The sequence below is a fragment of the Sinocyclocheilus rhinocerous genome, unplaced genomic scaffold (genome assembly GCF_001515625.1).
Source record: "Sinocyclocheilus rhinocerous isolate Xijiao unplaced genomic scaffold, SAMN03320098_v1.1 scaffold1624, whole genome shotgun sequence".
Taxonomy (NCBI): Eukaryota; Metazoa; Chordata; class Actinopteri; order Cypriniformes; family Cyprinidae; genus Sinocyclocheilus; species Sinocyclocheilus rhinocerous.
The window spans coordinates 552,238-569,255 of NW_015639527.1; the positions used below are offsets into that span (position 1 = coordinate 552,238).

A 17,018-nucleotide genomic window follows, 5' to 3' on the forward strand; every position below is an offset into this window, starting at 1 on the left:
CTTAGACCTATGTATATATATATATATATATATATATATATATAGCACTGTAGTTGCTCTTAAAGGAGTAGTTGAACCAGAAATGGAAATCCTGTCATCATTTACTCACCCACACATGTTAAAAACCTGTCTTTCTTCGTTCTGTGGAACGCAAAAACAGTAATTCTGTTTTTGAATTACTTTTAAGAGAATATATTAATCGCGTTTGGTCTTGTACTGTATCGCGTACCTTGTCAGTGTCGTGCGCTTTGCTTGGCCATTTGTTGTGATAAACAGGAAAGTGTGTCCAGCTGAATTCAATTTGAGTTTTGTTAAACGAATAAAAAAGAAGCTTAGTTTACTGCGGAAGCGGTCGTGTGAAGACCGAAGAGTGTAAAGAACATTGACTCTACCGTTTGACTCCACCGAGCAGGGACATCGGCAAGGCACATAGTAAAAGTAAAAGTAATTCTATAAAATATTCTGGCAACACTTTTCCATACAATGACAGTGAATTGGGTATGACGGGTTGCCAGTTTCCAAGAAAAACGCACCATAAATGTATTATAAAAATGACCCATACAGCAGAGAGGGAAGATTTTCAGTGAAAAATTTTACATTTTACAATTTATTTATTTTTTTGTATTTTTACATTTTAGCTATATCTTAATAAATATATTTGAATTATCACTTGTTTGACTTGCAGTATAATGCACAAGTGGACTGCTTTCATGATACTTTTATGGTGCTTTTATTTTTTCAGTTTTGGAGCAACCATGTCTCTGTTAATTTACATTGGAAGAGAGCAGAAATAAACATACTTCAAAATATCTCATTTTGTGTTCCACGGAGAGACAGAGAGAGAAATGTGGAAGGACATGACAGATTTCTCATTTTGAGTGAACTATTCCTTTAAATGATTTAAAATGCTATTTTAGACATTATTCTCAGAAACATGTGATCTACTAAAACTGTCATGTTTTTAAAGGAATTGTTCACCTAAAAATGAAAACGCTCATCCTTTATACGCTCTCAACACAAAAGGAGATGTTAGGCAGAATGACAGCGCCAGTCTCCATTCACTTTCATTGTATGGAATGATACAATGAAAGTCAATGGTGAGTGAGGCTATCCGTTCTGCCTAATATCTTCTTGTGTGCGCCAAGTGAGAAAGAAAATCATGCGACTTTGAAACAACACGAAGTTGAGTAAATAATGATAGATTTACTGGGTGAACCATCTCTCACAACTACTCCAGAATTTCATTCATTCACTATTTACAGCGATATCTGCAGATTGTGCGAAATCAAGCGCCTGGCCCTTTAAGAGCGCTGTTATCCCAGTGTGGGTAACTGCTGAATGTAGTCGGGGGGTGGGCTTGAGCCACGAGACAGTCGCCCGGAGACGCGACAGTAGTAAATCCGTTCATTCACAGCGAAGGGAAGAGTGCGGGGCAGCGGCTGGGGTGGAAATCTGACTGAATGGGCTATTAAAGAACGGATACTTTTTCCATACTCCAGGAAAGCGAGAAACGAAAGATGTTTTGCCTGTGAAATGAATCTTGGAGGAAGTAAGAGCGTCTGGGACGGACTGTGAGCATCACATCTTATCTGTCCGTTACACTGACTCTTTATCTGTACAGATCACGCACACGGGAATATGGAGTATTTGTGATGATCAGATTATCCGACACAGTTTTTTTTGGTACGTTTTGGGTCTAGTTTGTAAAGTTCTTCAGTGTCTCCTCGCACTTCAACCGGATTGTAGCGCTTTTGGGGTGATTTTAGGGACTGTTTGTCCGGATAAAGGCGACTGAAGTGGACTTTATATCTGAGGGTGATGGAGTTTCGCAGGACTTTAGATGCGCTGCTCGTTGTGTTTGCCATCATCTGCGTGTCTCAAGGTAAGGTGGAGAAAATACTACAGTGCGACAGATGGCCATATGAGGATTATAAATTAGTGAAATAGTTGTCGACACCTTCTCTGGTGTTTTTAAACGTAAATATTGTCTTATGGATGGTGTTGTTTAGGTTGCACGGTGATAATGCACATAATTTATGTAGATACAGAACTCATACACAGCAGCAGAACAGTTATTTTTTCACCCTAACAATATTTGTTTTTAATATTCAAACAGTCGATATGTTTTGGTTGAGATGTTCTTTATCTTAAGTTATAGTAAAGTCAAACCCCTTCATTTTTGATCGAATTACACAGCATCTCATGTGTCTTTAGAAGGCATATATATACAATGCTTTTAATGTAAACAATAAACAGATGATTTATAGATTTATCCTTAATACATAGTGTTGTTTATACATGAACATATGTTCAAAACAGACCAGCTGACCCAGTTTACAGTAAATACCCTCACTTTAGGACAGATTAGCTTATGAATTCAAGAGGATTCTCTTAGAGATAATGCGTAATATATAGTAAACTAAGGATATCTTCATTATTTAACTATTTTAATCTATTGCATATACTTTTTCCTTTGTATTAGGGATTTTTAACCCTTACAGTCTCAAAGACCCCTCATTCAGACTTCCAACCAGCTCAGGGACGAAGGATAGATCATTAGTTAGAAATAATGTACAAATTAGCTAAGAGTTAGAAATGCCATGAAAATGTTCTTTTGGAAACTTGTCTACCTTCAGGACCCCTGGCTGCAAACACTGGCTCTGTAGAGCCACAATCTTGCATAGCTTGAATTGAATCGTGCTTAGATCAGTGGTATTGCTGGCCAAAATAAGTTCTGTTTTATGGGGCAGTAAACATGGCCTCTGAGATCTGTCCTCCAATATAAACCGCTGACAAAATCTGCCACTGAATCAAGGGCAGCACAGCCATATCAGATCAGACCAGATCTGTAGTCCAGTCTAAACTGTGTTGTCAATACTGTGCTCTTCTTTTGTTTCATGAGCAGATCTGGTCAAACCAAAACCAATTCCGTTTTTTATAACATGCTCAAAACCATCCCAAAAAGTGAGGCTGGGTTAGATCAGTGTTGCTGAATTTATCATTGTCCCTTCTTTTCCCACACCTCTGACTTAATCCAGCTCAGGTATGTGGTGAGGGCCGCTGGCTATCTCCTCTCACCCTCTCACACCTGATAAGGTTTTTGAAAGATAAAGCATTGATTTACACTTCAACTTTTCATTTATAGGTGCCTGATCCTTTCCGAGTGTGATTGTTGTGTAGTTGTTGTTTGTCTATGTTACGTTTGTAGCTCAAGGAGGATGTGTGTTTGCTCGGCTCCTTTTGAAGTCATTTTAAACAGCCACAAACAGCTGTTGGCTCTTCCCGGATTGTCCCCAAATAATGCATTTAACGGGTAACGACTGCCGGCCTTTGACTCATTCGGTAATGACACCCTTAGTGGAAAATGACTTTTTAGCACAGCATTTCTTTTGTATTTTTCAATGAACACACAAGGATCTGTAGCCATACGTCCTATACTGTAAAATGTGCTTGATTGGCAGCATTTCGAAAGCTCTACGACTTTTCGCATAAAGCGTGTCATTTAGGGTTTTCCCTCCATGCACGACAGCTTATTTTGATGTCTTGCATCTCCAGGACTGTCGTCGCTCCTTAGATCAGAAGCGAAGCATGTTTGCGTGCGCGTGTATATGAGAAGTGTGACTCAGAGAAGTCTGCGTCTCCCTCTCACACGCTCGCACAGTTACTCCCTGTCTCCTCTGTGTAAACAGTGTGCTGTCGAGAGGCTGTCAATAAGGAGGGAGATAAATGCCGCATCTCCTACTGAGCACGCTCTGATGTCTCAGTCTGATTTCTGTCCCGGCACATTGACGCTCTTTACTGGATCCATGCCGGGAGACAAAACAGCTTGGCAATATCTTTCCGGCACTCTTTTGTTGTTGCTGAGATCTTACTTAAAAATTAATATAGCTGCACCACAAATGTGCTTTAAAAATTGACACCTTTGATTAAAAGCACATATTTCACTATGCAAGAGCGTAGCTCATCTTCCAAAATAGCACATTTTTATCACCTCCTCTTTGTGGCAGCTTTTTAATTGGTCAAGTAAGGAAGCCAGAAACACATACGGCTCTGGTTTTATGAGACAGGAAGTTTGAATTGAACCCTAAAGATGGCGGCTCTGGCTGGCGTTGCTGTGTGGGGGTGAATGGGGACACAACACAATGCCATGGCATCAATCTGTCCAGCCTTGTGTCTCTGGCCGCAGATGAAGACAGTTTAATGGCCCTACGCATTAGTTCCAGTGGCTGTGGTGACCCTCAAAGCCATGTTCCAAATGGGAAGCACTATACAAAAAATCAGAGAGGCCAAACTAAACTCTCTGAGTGTGTTTATATGACTAGTAGTTTCAATTATAATTTGTTAGCTTTTCAGCGTTCTTAAATATGCGTCTGTGATTGTTTCCTTGAAGTGGTAGCTTGCTTTACGTTTGCAGAACTGTTGAACGTGGAAACCTGGATGGAAAAAGTGACACACATACAAGGATTAAGGAGAGATATTGTCTCTGCAAATACATCATTCATTTAGATCGCTGTCGATAGGAAAAGTGCATAACCCACTTTTGACTCTCTTTGGCTGTTTTTTAAATGACTATAGATTGTATCTTTCATTAATGAATGACTTTTTCTATCTAGCAATCTAACTCTAAGTTCGATATTTATCTTTCCTGTCAAGAATTATAGCTGCCTCTCTATTTAATCAGAAAATTTCTCACCACCTCGATATTGACATGCCCTACAGCAGCAGTTTAGTGATTCTCTTTCCCATCCAATAACTCGATAGTAGTCAGTGTGGTTTATATCAGCAATAATACAATAAGGAAGGGAAAAGTGCATAACCCACTTTTGACTCTCTTTGGCTGTTTTTTAAATGACTATAGATTGTATCTTTCATTAATGAATGACTTTTTCTATCTAGCAATCTAACTCTGACTAAGTTCGATATTTATCTTTCCTGTCAAGAATTATAGCTGCCTCTGTATTTAATCAGAAAATTTCTCACCACCTCGATATTGACATGCCCTACAGCAGCAGTTTAGTGATTCTCTTTCCCATCCAATAACTCGATAGTAGTCAGTGTGGTTTATATCAGCAATAATACAATAAGGAAGTTCATGGTTGTTCCTGGGATCTTTTCAGTATGGGGCTTTTCGCACATCAGGCTGTAACAGTAGCAGGTTTTTTTTTCTCCCCATCATCCCTGTCTTTTCATCCATCATCCATCCATGTAACTAAAATGGCAAAAAGATCAATGCCTTCTTAAATTTGGGAAGCCCTGAAATTGAGTGAGAGAGAGAGACAGAGAGAGTGTGTTTGAGTTTAAGCAGCACATTTATTTAAAGTCTAAGCTTTTGAAACACATGCATTAGCTGCATTTGCAATCCAACAGCAAGGTATCACAGTAATCCTTTTTTTTTTTTTGACAGTTTTTTTTTTTTTTTTTTTAAATTTTTTTTTTTTTTCCTAATAGTTCAGGAAATATATTTAACATAACATTGTTTTTCTGTAAAAAAAAATTAAATAAATAAAAATAAGGAAAATTTCTGTTAATTTTTTTTTTTAATCCCAAAACTCCTCAAGTTTTATCTTTGTTTTTTTCTGGCCCTCAAATGTAGATTTTTTTTTTTCACAATAATATACTTGCTAATATATATTGCAGTTAAACACATACCTTAAAGGTCCAACATGAACTTGTTTCCACACCTTTCAATGGATGAATGGATAAAGAGTTGTTAGACTCTTTAAACTTTTATTTACTTGCCAAAGCAAGTTTTTACACACATTTTGTACTTGCTTTTAACTTTAGACCCTGCATACTCATTCTTCCCAACATGTAAATATACCCATTAAGATAAGCTTGTTGAAGACATTGGATAATTTCAAGTGGGTTCTGCAGTTTATCTGTGTGCCAGTGTGTGGAAAGAAGCTGTGGGCATCTATGGGGCACTGCAGGGGCCACCTACATGCCAAGGCGACATACCACTTACATACCCAGACGAAGAATCCTTAGTATCTCCAGGCCTGGAGCACAGTTCCCATGGCATGAATTCTCAGCCACTCTTTTAATTTTTGGATCACTTTTGGGCGAAAAATTACGATATTCCTCTTGATCCACACCTTCTGACAAACAACACAGTATGACTGCTCATTATCAGGACCTGCTGAGCCTAGATTACCACACTCTCACACTGAGTAACAACTCACTCCAACTCTTAAACAGCTGGCTTGTGCTTTGAGTGTTTACATGGTGCAACTGTGTTGTCCTTGGAGAAACAGAGACCTCTGGTCTAGGGCTGTGCGATATTGAAGAAAAATGCGATATGCGATACCTTGTTCTGTTCAAACATGAGGAGATGCAAAAGACGAATCAACTCGGTGTTCACGCGCCGTCTGAAACGCATCTCTCTGTGTGTGTGTGCGCGCGCTTTGCACGTGTGCGGCAGAACTGAAGAGACGCTGCGCGAGGTGCGGCTTGTGCGCGCAATTCAGGCGTGAGTCAGACAGCAAGACGAGACGGCAAAGAGTTGTTTTCTGCAACTTATTGCACTTAACTCTTTTTAACGTCAAGCAATTCTCTGCTATATGCGTCGAACTAAAACTTTTACCTTTTGCAACGTTTTGATTTAAGTAGCCTATTATTAAAATGATTCAGATATCGCACGCCGTTGCGATATGCATATTGCGATATTTACATTTGCGATATTTCGATAATTTCGATATATCATGCAGCCCTACTCTGGTCTGTGTTTATTCGCTCCGCTTACTAGTTGATGCAAACAGACCTGGCTAATAGTGTATATAGTTGTGTGTTTGGGCACACTGTAAACAAAAGGGCCCGGGGCCGTGTGTGCTGTCTCATCAGGAGCTCCAATTTAATGACTCAATCTCTATATGCATGGACACTGCTATTAGATTATCTTCATTAACACACACTCCTATTTGGCTTTGAGACCCCATTATCCTCATCAGTCGTGATCTTTGTGTTGTTTCAGTAAATAACACTTGCCAGGTTCAGAGGGCTATTAGACATGGACATTACGTGCGCAGTTGTCGTTTAATGGCCGTGTAGATCAAAATCGCAGCTTGGCAGAGCTGGAATTGGTCCTTGAGTGCAATGCAAAGAATGTTGTGAATGTTTGTTTTTTTCGTGGTATCAGTATTCTTTGTCTTTGTCTCTGTCGGAGCAATTGAAGTGTTAACAGGCTGTTGTTCGTGTCTCCACAGACGTGTGGCAAAACTTTGATATTATCAGCTCTATTCTATGCAGAATAGTTTCTCTTACTGCAGGAATCTGCTGCTTTTCCTGCTGAAAATACCATGACTTATGCTTTTTGCTGGCTAGTGCTGATGGACCAACAAACTACAGTAGAGAGTTTTTCGCTGTACTATGTTTTATGCTATGATATGTTACATATGATATATATTAATATTTTAATATTTAATATATATATATATATATATATACAGTATTTATATATATATATATTTACTGTTTTGAGTTCATTTTGAAACTATTTTTTTATTTTACATTACAAATAGTTTTTGTGAATTTTACAGCTTTTACATTTTTTTTAGCATTATTATTATTGTTATTTTTTTTATTGTGAGATATCTTGTCTGTTGTAATGACAAAATATTTTAGTGGGAGTTTTCTCGTAATGATTTGTGCCGTAGAGAGACTAAGAAATGCAAATTAACTCTTAAATTTAGTATTTTCAGTCTCTAGCTCTCAGACCAGTCAGAAATGTGGGTTCCAGTGCTTTGGGCAAAACTGCCACCAAAAGTGACAGAAATGCCCCAGTTACCCAAAATAGGGCAAAAGTGCTCCCTGAGGGAATTCTCTTTTATCTCATATCAAACATTTGATATATTTTATGTATATACATTTTTTTTTAAATTACACTACTCATCTGAAAATGGTCATATTATAATATTATATTCTGTTTTAAATCTAAAAATGCAAAGTAGTCTTATTAATTTGGCTGCTAATGCTATGCATTCACTTTGTCAGCATATGAATGAACAGTGTTATTATGCAATCCATTAATTAGTCTTTTATCTCATATGCCTTTCTCAAGTAGAAAATTCTTCCCTCCCTTCATGTCAGTCTTGTATCCAGCCATGCCGGGGCTGCTCATGTTTATGACTGACCCAGTGAGTCATTCTTATGCAAAACACCCACCATCTCGACGAGCACCACTCAACTTAAATGTTAAACCTGTTAAATGTGTGAATCATTACTGTTTTGAGTTCATTTTGAAACTATTTTTTTATTTTACATTACAAATAGTTTTTGTGAATTTTACAGCTTTTACATTTTTTTTAGCATTATTATTATTGTTATTTTTTTTATTGTGAGATATCTTGTCTGTTGTAATGACAAAATATTTTAGTGGGAGTTTTCTCGTAATGATTTGTGCCGTAGAGAGACTAAGAAATGCAAATTAACTCTTAAATTTAGTATTTTCAGTCTCTAGCTCTCAGACCAGTCAGAAATGTGGGTTCCAGTGCTTTGGGCAAAACTGCCACCAAAAGTGACAGAAATGCCCCAGTTACCCAAAATAGGGCAAAAGTGCTCCCTGAGGGAATTCTCTTTTATCTCATATCAAACATTTGATATATTTTATGTATATACATTTTTTTTTAAATTACACTACTCATCTGAAAATGGTCATATTATAATATTATATTCTGTTTTAAATCTAAAAATGCAAAGTAGTCTTATTAATTTGGCTGCTAATGCTATGCATTCACTTTGTCAGCATATGAATGCACAGTGTTATTATGCAATCCATTAATTAGTCTTTTATCTCATATGCCTTTCTCAAGTAGAAAATTCTTCCCTCCCTTCATGTCAGTCTTGTATCCAGCCATGCCGGGGCTGCTCATGTTTATGACTGACCCAGTGAGTCATTCTTATGCAAAACACCCACCATCTCGACGAGCACCACTCAACTTAAATGTTAAACCTGTTAAATGTGTGAATCATTAATTGAAAGCGATTCAGCTGTGTATTTCTCCAGTGCAGTGCCATATGTTGCAGATCTTCAGAAACATTCACAGGTTAAGTCCAGCGCTAAGGGAAGCCTAGGGGTTTTCCTACCCCTTATTTTGGTCATTTCCTCCTGCAATCATCAGCCATCAAAGCAACAAGAACACATCCTGAATGTGATATGTTATCTTCTGGACCTCAGGGGGAGATATGCAGATTTCCACTGTTCTGGGAGTAGACAAATGTTGAATATAGGCCTAATCATCGTCCCTTTCTATGTACGCTTTCCCCGAGCATGTATTTAACATGAAGCCTGTCCATACAGTGCCGACTACGCCCTAGTCCTTTTCATCTCTCTCTGTTTGACTTTCAAAGATCCAGTTCATGAATAGTCAGGTCGGCCCTCGATTGAAGGCCCCGGCCATTGAAGATTGAAAGAATTTTAAAGCAGCTTTATCATTTTTGATGAGAAGAAAGTGACTTCAAAGCCCACTTACACTTTGTTTTACCTTTTCACTGGAATTTGACCTGAAGCTGAAAAATGGCAGTCTTAAGGGATCAGGAGATGAGGCGGTCTTCTGAGGGAACTTCGCTTGTGCTTAAAAGCCACTGGTGTGAATAGCGGAATAAGATCAGGTTTGTCAAATCATCTTGATCTGCTGTACAGTCAGATTCCTCCGCCTGAAACTTCACTTCCTGCTAAATTTCTGTGTGGGCCTCATCTGGCAATGTTGGGGTCAAGTGGAAAGTGCGTGGTGGGATTAATCCAGTGGAATGTGGTGCACCGCTAGGAGGACCAGGAAGCTGATGCTATCTCAACCAGTCGTGGTATGCTGGTCGCCCCAACCGGGCCACTTCCATTAGCGGGGCACTAAAGAGGTCCAGACAACACAGAGCAGCTGGGACGGAGCTCCACTGTCGCCACCATGCACAATTTATCTTTTATTCCCTACTTCTTCCTCTATGGGAGAAGTCGAAGCCCCCTTGAGATATGCGATATGCCATTGACATGTATTCCAGATGTGTTTTTCTTTGGCGAGGAGAGTTTGAATTACAGGAGGTCAGGGAAAACAGACTGTGGTATTATTGTACTGCCTTCATAGAGGGTTCGCAGAATCTGAATGAACCCGGGCGAATGTGTCTCAGAGCACTGATACATATCTGAGTATATGAAAACACAAAAAGACCGCTATTCCCAGATAAAAGCAAAGGATTCCTCACAGCCTGTACTAAAAATGCCCTCCCACTAAAGGAATGAGCTAGTTTGGTAAGTCCAGGGTGACCAGAAGGTTATTTTTTACGCTTCATGGCTTGATCACCTGAGGCAACTCAGAGCTCTGTGTTGTTTGAGATCGTAGGGTTTAGGGTCAGCACTTAAAGAGATTCTCACTAACAGGTCGAACCACTGAAAGAATCGTGTTTATTCCCCTCCTCTTTTCCGCCAAGGCTTCTCTCGGGAATCCACAGAGGGATCAACACCTTCAGCTGGACGTTGCCACTGCCCAGCAGAAGGTTCATTTGAAGTACTGTTTATTTTGTGAAGTGAGAAGTTTCTTAAAGCAATGGAGTGGCCAGATGAGCCTTTGTGTGAAGATAAGATCTGATGTGTCAGGAAGTCCCATTTGCACCACTCTAAAGATTAAGTTTTTGGGATTGGGTTAGGTAATATATCACAAAGAGTTTTGTGCTGTTCTCCTCAAAGTAGGAATATCTGTCTATCTACTAACCAGCACCTTTTGCATTCATGTTAAATCTATTTGAACAAAGGGAGTATCTTGTCTATTTGAAAAACATCAAACCTCATGTAATGGACACACAGCCCCTGAACCCACAATGGCACGTTGACTTTGTTTTGCTAAGGCTCCGTGACTCGATGCAGTCTCTTTCTGTTGGAATGAGAAATCCTCCTCATCCCCTGCAGTAAACACAACATCTTTTGCTGTTTCTTAAGCAGGAAGCACATAAGCAGCTCTTGCCACAACCCCTAAAGGTGTCAGGTTTCCTCTTTAGAAGCTGTCATGGAATTTCTACGTTTGCCACTGCGCTTAATCCATCCCGGTTCCCACCTCGCAGCATTGACTCAGGCAGAAACACGCTCGTCCCAGAGGAAAACAGCAGCCCTCCTGTGTAATTTCTTTTTGCATGTGACCAGCTTCACTTTGTCCTCTCACTGTCAGGAGCCGCAGGAGTAAAGAGCGTAGCTTTATGACCCTGGGTTTGTGTTCTTTCTCAAGAGCCCCTTTGTTGTTTGTAAATGCAAAAAAAAAAATCGGATAAGAAAGAGTGGTGAAAGGAACGCCCCCACTTCTTAATTTAACTTAAGGGTAATGAATGCACATTTGCAAATCAATTCCCAGATTCCAGTGAAAAAGGAGGGGTGAGGTTGTAAAATAATCAACTATTTACGGGGGGTGGGAAGCCTCTCAAAAGAATTGCAGATGAGGATTGGGAGAAGAAAAGTTGGCCATTTTTGTCTTTGGTGTTAAACTTTGTGCTTTGAGCATCAAAGCTTTGCGCTTTTATGTAATACCACATTTTGACATGCTGCAAAATTGTTTTAGATTTCAAAGTTCTTCTGGATCTTGTTATTCATCTAAGGAAAAAATACTTTTGTTCCATATTTTATACAAATTTTGTCCTGAGCTGATAATTCCTCCTGCATTTTAATTTGCGCTTCTTTAGAACTAGGCCTACTTAATTTATCTTTCTTCTTGTGACCTCCAGGTTTTCACACATACTTCAAGGGATGGAGACAATTATTAGATCGACATCTGACCTTTCCTTGTACGGTTGTCATGGAGATCCTTTGGCATTGACACCTTCTCTTGGAAGACTGAATATTTTCCTCTTATATTTGCTTATATGTCGCTTACACATGCTGTTTTGAATCAGCTTGTGAATATTTCCCAGAGCATGTCTTGTTACTGCAACATGGCTTGCATCATCTGTCTTTGTTTAGCTGGGCTGTGTTTAGAGGTCTTATTACTCTCCCCAAAACTGGAGATAAATATTCTTAGTGCTAAAAGTGCCTTGGGATTGATCAGAAGTTAGCCAGAATGCCCGAATCAATCTAACTGCTGGAACCATTACTAGCGTGTCACACAGTGAGATTGCCACTTGTTTGGGTTCTTCCAGATAGGACATGCTCTAATTTCAGCAGCATTTACTGGATGTAATCCTTAACAGCTGGACTGAAGTTGTGCTACTGATGTAGCGTAGAATTATCCAAGATTTTTGTGCTCTGAGTAGAATTGTGCAAAATTCACACTTTTTATTCTTTTAATTGAATTATATCTATCATATATCTATCTATCTGTTTAATTGTACTTTATTCAAATTTGAATAGGCAATTCTGCATCCTCAAAATGAAATTCAATTCAGATACAGAAACTGAACTGGAATCTAAAAGGCATAATAACAAAAACCCTGTTTCTAGGTTGTTGGTATGTTGCTTGGTTGCTAGGTGGTTAGTTACTGGCCTAGGTTAAAAGTTAAAAGTCTCCATGAGTATCCACAACATATGATTCAGGTTCCTCCTGTAACTTAAGACTATTTTTGGAGGGATATTCTTATTTCCTATGTGAAAATCATAAGTGTGGTCACTAAGAAATGTAATCCTTAACAAGCCACATGGTTTGAAGTACCATTCATGTCGAGTGACTTGCCGTGGCGAACAGCAGTAATAATTAATGCAGGCAAGATTAACAAAAACCCTGTTTCTAGGTTGTTGGTATGTTGCTTGGTTGCTAGGTGGTTAGTTACTGGCCTAGGTTAAAAGTTAAAAGTCTCCATGAGTATCCACAACATATGATTCAGGTTCCTCCTGTAACTTAAGACTATTTTTGGAGGGATATTCTTATTTCCTATGTGAAAATCATAAGTGTGGTCACTAAGAAATGTAATCCTTAACAAGCCACATGGTTTGAAGTACCATTCATGTCGAGTGACTTGCCGTGGCGAACAGCAGTAATAATTAATGCAGGCAAGATTGTCTCAGTTTTATTTCACTCGGCGACCAGAAATCAAAGCACTTCCCACAATTCACACTGGAGCCAAGCAGCCATTTGTGACGAGGTTATTAAAATTATATCACCTTTGTTCTCGTTCTGCCTTCTTCACTTCCATATTTGAGCACTTCTTTCCTGCCTTGTCAGTACCAGAGACATTTTAATGTTAGTTTCCGAGTGTTGTTATATACAGGATGCTCTTGGACATGTGTTATCTGCCTCAGAAGGCCCTTAAAGTGCACTGTTTCCCAGAGGGGTTGATTTTCTCTGACAGGGTGTGAGACCACAGAGTTCCTTAGAGTCGTCAAAATCCCCCAAACGCCCATCATGGTTTTTTTTCAAGTAGCATTTCTAGCGCCTCATAATGGGCGACTCGTTGATCTAGAAGACTCGGAAAGCTCAGGGCGAGAGATTAATCAGCTTTTCCAGATGTTGTTTTCCACTTCTTTATGCACATTCGGTCGCTTCCTTAGACTGTCCCAAGTCCCCCTGGTCTTCTCGAGGTCACATTTCGGTGAGATATCTTCTGTTTTGGTAGAAGTTTAGCTCAGGCTTTACTTTCCATCTCTTTCCCTGCCTTACATCTCCTGTGTTTGGTTTGTTTTATTTAGAAGCTTGTTCTTGGATTCTTACCCCACTGTTTCTCCTCCACCCCCTGCCAACCGCAGTCTGTTCGGCAGTCCATAAGTGTCCGCTAAAAGCTATTAGCCAAACCTTGGCGGTCTCCGTTCCCTTAACCCAACGGGGCCACGGGGCTTTTTGTTTTCAAAAAATAGAAGGGCAACAATCCTGGGGATTCTGAGGTGAACACAAAGCTTGCGGTTTGGCCTTTGCCGTCTCTTGTGGACGGGGCCCAATGTACTACTACTGTAAGGTCATTGTGTCATGTTATTCATGGCCGGGGTAAAGTGGTTGGGAAATGGGTTTGTTTTAAGTTGCATTAGTCTCTGGCCCAGGGGTTTATCCACTCGACTGAATATGAAGTAATAAAGCAAAGTAAAGCCTTGCAGATCTGAATGGTAAGAAATAATCCTTAAAAGCACAATTTTTAATGCCATTTTGCTGGTGTAAACTGTTAGATTAGAGTTTATCTCTGTGTGTGTGAAATGCATTATTGTTTTTCCTCATAATCCTGTGTAACGTTTTGTGTATTTTGAGGTGGTGATGAACGTTTCCCCAGGAGGATGTCTATAGCTTTTTGTTAGAGCTACACATGATTAATTTCCAACTGAAGGATATTTTCACCATCTCTCACTCTGACTGCAGGGAATCACAGTCTCTCTCCTGTCACAGATTTTAAACCCCAATATAATTGTTGCCATCGGGATTGGTAATTATTTCCACAATCACCATGCTCAATGTCTCACTTTCATCCCCAGATATCTCCCCGATGGCTGAAATTCCCCGGTCTTGTCGAGAATCCGTTTGTGTTGTTGTTATTCATCCGTAATTGTCCCACCACCACACTGTCATTCAAATTGGGAGAGAGAAAAGCAATTTCAAAGCTTTCTGAAAGCCTACCTGAATTACCATACCACCGGTTTCTACTTCCTACCCCCCTCAACAACTGTGTGAAACAAAAAACCCTTGGCAGTCAGCATTAATTCATATGTGCCTTAAAACAGAAGACAAATTATATTTACATATCCCAGCATTCCAGCTACTGCGGGATTGAAACTAATTTCTGCTTTCTTTGATAGCAGTTGAATTTAGAGCATATAATTTTCATACTGCCCGTTTATGACATGGATATGAGCAATACATATGTATAACTTCTTAATTTTACCTAGCCGAGTATTGACGGAAATTGTATTTTACATCCTTGTCAACAGTGACATGAATAATCAACTTGTAAAGATGGCTTTGGTAAAGCAGGTGCTGGATCCAAGTCTGTGCATCTTATTGGCTAAGCTACAACCGGAATTAAGAGCTGTTTTTGGTGTAAAGTGAGAATTTTTGCTCTTTGCTTGAAATAAATAAAAGTTTTTGGCTAATTAGTAGTCATCAGATTACTTTATTTATATAGATTTTGAACACCATGTGTGAAGTTTCTGATGACAAGTAATGTCTACTTTCAGTGAGATTTCCCGTTGGTCATGTTACTTTATAAATATGAAGATAAATATTGAAATATGACTTACATTTTTTTTTTTTTTTTATGTTGGTCAGTAATTAAAAAAATTATTATGATTTGTTAAAATAAGATGCAATATTTATATCATTTAAAATGTTATGTTAATGCATATGTACATTATGAAATAATTTTACAAATGTAAATTAATGGCAGAAAAGCTCCCATTCTCTTCTCTGTCCAAAGTTACTTTTGGTGCAGTAAACTTATTCTTACTTATTTTTCTTGCCCACATTACATTAAAGGAGTAGTTCACTTCCAGAATGAAAATTCTGTCATCATTTACTCACCCTCCACTTGTTCCAAACCTGTATGAGTTTCTTTCTTCTGTTGAACACAAAAGAAGATATTTTGAAAAATGTTAGTATCCAGACACCATTGACTTCCATAGTATTTTTTTTCCTACTGTGGAAGTCAATGGTGCCCATCAGCTGTTCGGTTTGGAACAAGTGGAGGGTGAGTAAATGATGACAGAATTTTCATTCTGGAAGTGAACTACTCCTTTAAGGAAAGTATATAAAGAATCGTATAAATAAATATGAATTTTAAAAACTACCGAATGAAATTGTTGTTAAGAAAATCGAATTGAATTGTGTAATATATATGCAACTTTTAAATTGAAAAGCAGTGAATCATGAATCAAATCAGTTCGCTGTCAGAGATTCACAACTGTACTTGTATTGCTTGTTGAATTGAGTCTCATCTGGTTAAGACACTGTGTTGGTGTTATTGTTTGTATACCAAATTCTCTCAATTGCATGTAATGCAAATAATGACCACCGATTCTCTCTCTTATAGGATCTCGACCGAGGCTGGAGGATGCCGCGCCACGGATTGTCGAACACCCCTCAGACCTCATTGTTTCCAAGGGCGAGCCCGCCACTTTGAACTGCAAGGCCGAAGGTCGGCCGACCCCTATGGTGGAGTGGTACAAAGATGGCGAGCGTGTTGAAACGGACCGTGAGGATCCACGCTCCCACCGCATGCTCCTCCCCAGCGGTTCCCTCTTCTTCCTCCGAATCGTTCACGGAAGGCGCAGCAAGCCTGACGAAGGGGTGTATGTGTGCGTAGCAAGGAATTACTTGGGCGAGGCCGTCAGCCGTAATGCCTCTTTGGAGGTCGCAAGTAAGTCAGCTCATTTGTACTCTGATCCTTGCCTCGCGCCCTCTTCCTCAATCTCTCCGGCTGCAAATTTCCGCAGTGCTCATCTTTTTTCTATGAAGCTTTCCCATTTTGTCCTGCTCTCCTCATCTTTTTCCCTTCTCCTCCATCTCCACTCAATCTTGTTTAGTCTTCCACTTGCTGCGGCGGCCCATAACCATCGTCCCTGGATGGAGTAAAGCACTGAGGTCATTGTTAGTTTTAGAGGAGGTAATCTGATTTGTGGTATTAATGTAGATGGATGATAGCTGGTATTCAAGATAAATTCAACCCCAGAAATAGCCAAGAGAGGAGCATAATGCTGGCTGCTTCCAGGTGACAGATGTTAGCTTAAAAAAATCCACAAGCATCTCAGTGTTTCTCATGGAATGGCTCCAGGTTTTAACAGCAGGGCTTCCCATATCCAATACGAACTAACTTAATGCTGATGGCACTATTTGATTTTGGTCATTAGATTATCGGCATTTTCATTATGCTTCCGCTACATAATGTTTTTGTCATGCGACCTCAGAGCTCTGTGATTTCTTATACAGAATCGTTTCTAGGGTGCTGCAGACCTTAAATGGTGTTGTCTAGGGCAGTGTTTCCCAACCGGGGTGCCGTCTGTCGAGAGCAGGGGTGCCGTGTAAAAAAATCATTTTTTAATATTTTTAAATTGCTAAAATGTTCAAAAAAACATCTATTATATAATATCCATTTCTGATGTCGCCAATAATTAGAGATGCACCGAAATTTCGGCTGCCGAAAAT

At 39.4% G+C, this 17,018-nt stretch overlaps 1 protein-coding gene across 1 annotated transcript in view; it reads left to right on the forward strand.

The window, feature by feature from the left end:
- Positions 1-1,361: 1,361 nt before the first annotated feature.
- LOC107751391 (roundabout homolog 2-like) overlaps positions 1,362-17,018 on the forward strand; it is a 79,943-nt gene continuing 64,286 nt past the window's right edge. Inside the window, exons 1-2 of the mRNA XM_016567113.1 lie at positions 1,362-1,882; positions 15,907-16,233. Of these exons, the coding sequence (XP_016422599.1) occupies positions 1,819-1,882; positions 15,907-16,233 (391 nt within the window). The 5' untranslated portion in view covers positions 1,362-1,818. The remainder of the gene's footprint in view (positions 1,883-15,906; positions 16,234-17,018) is intronic.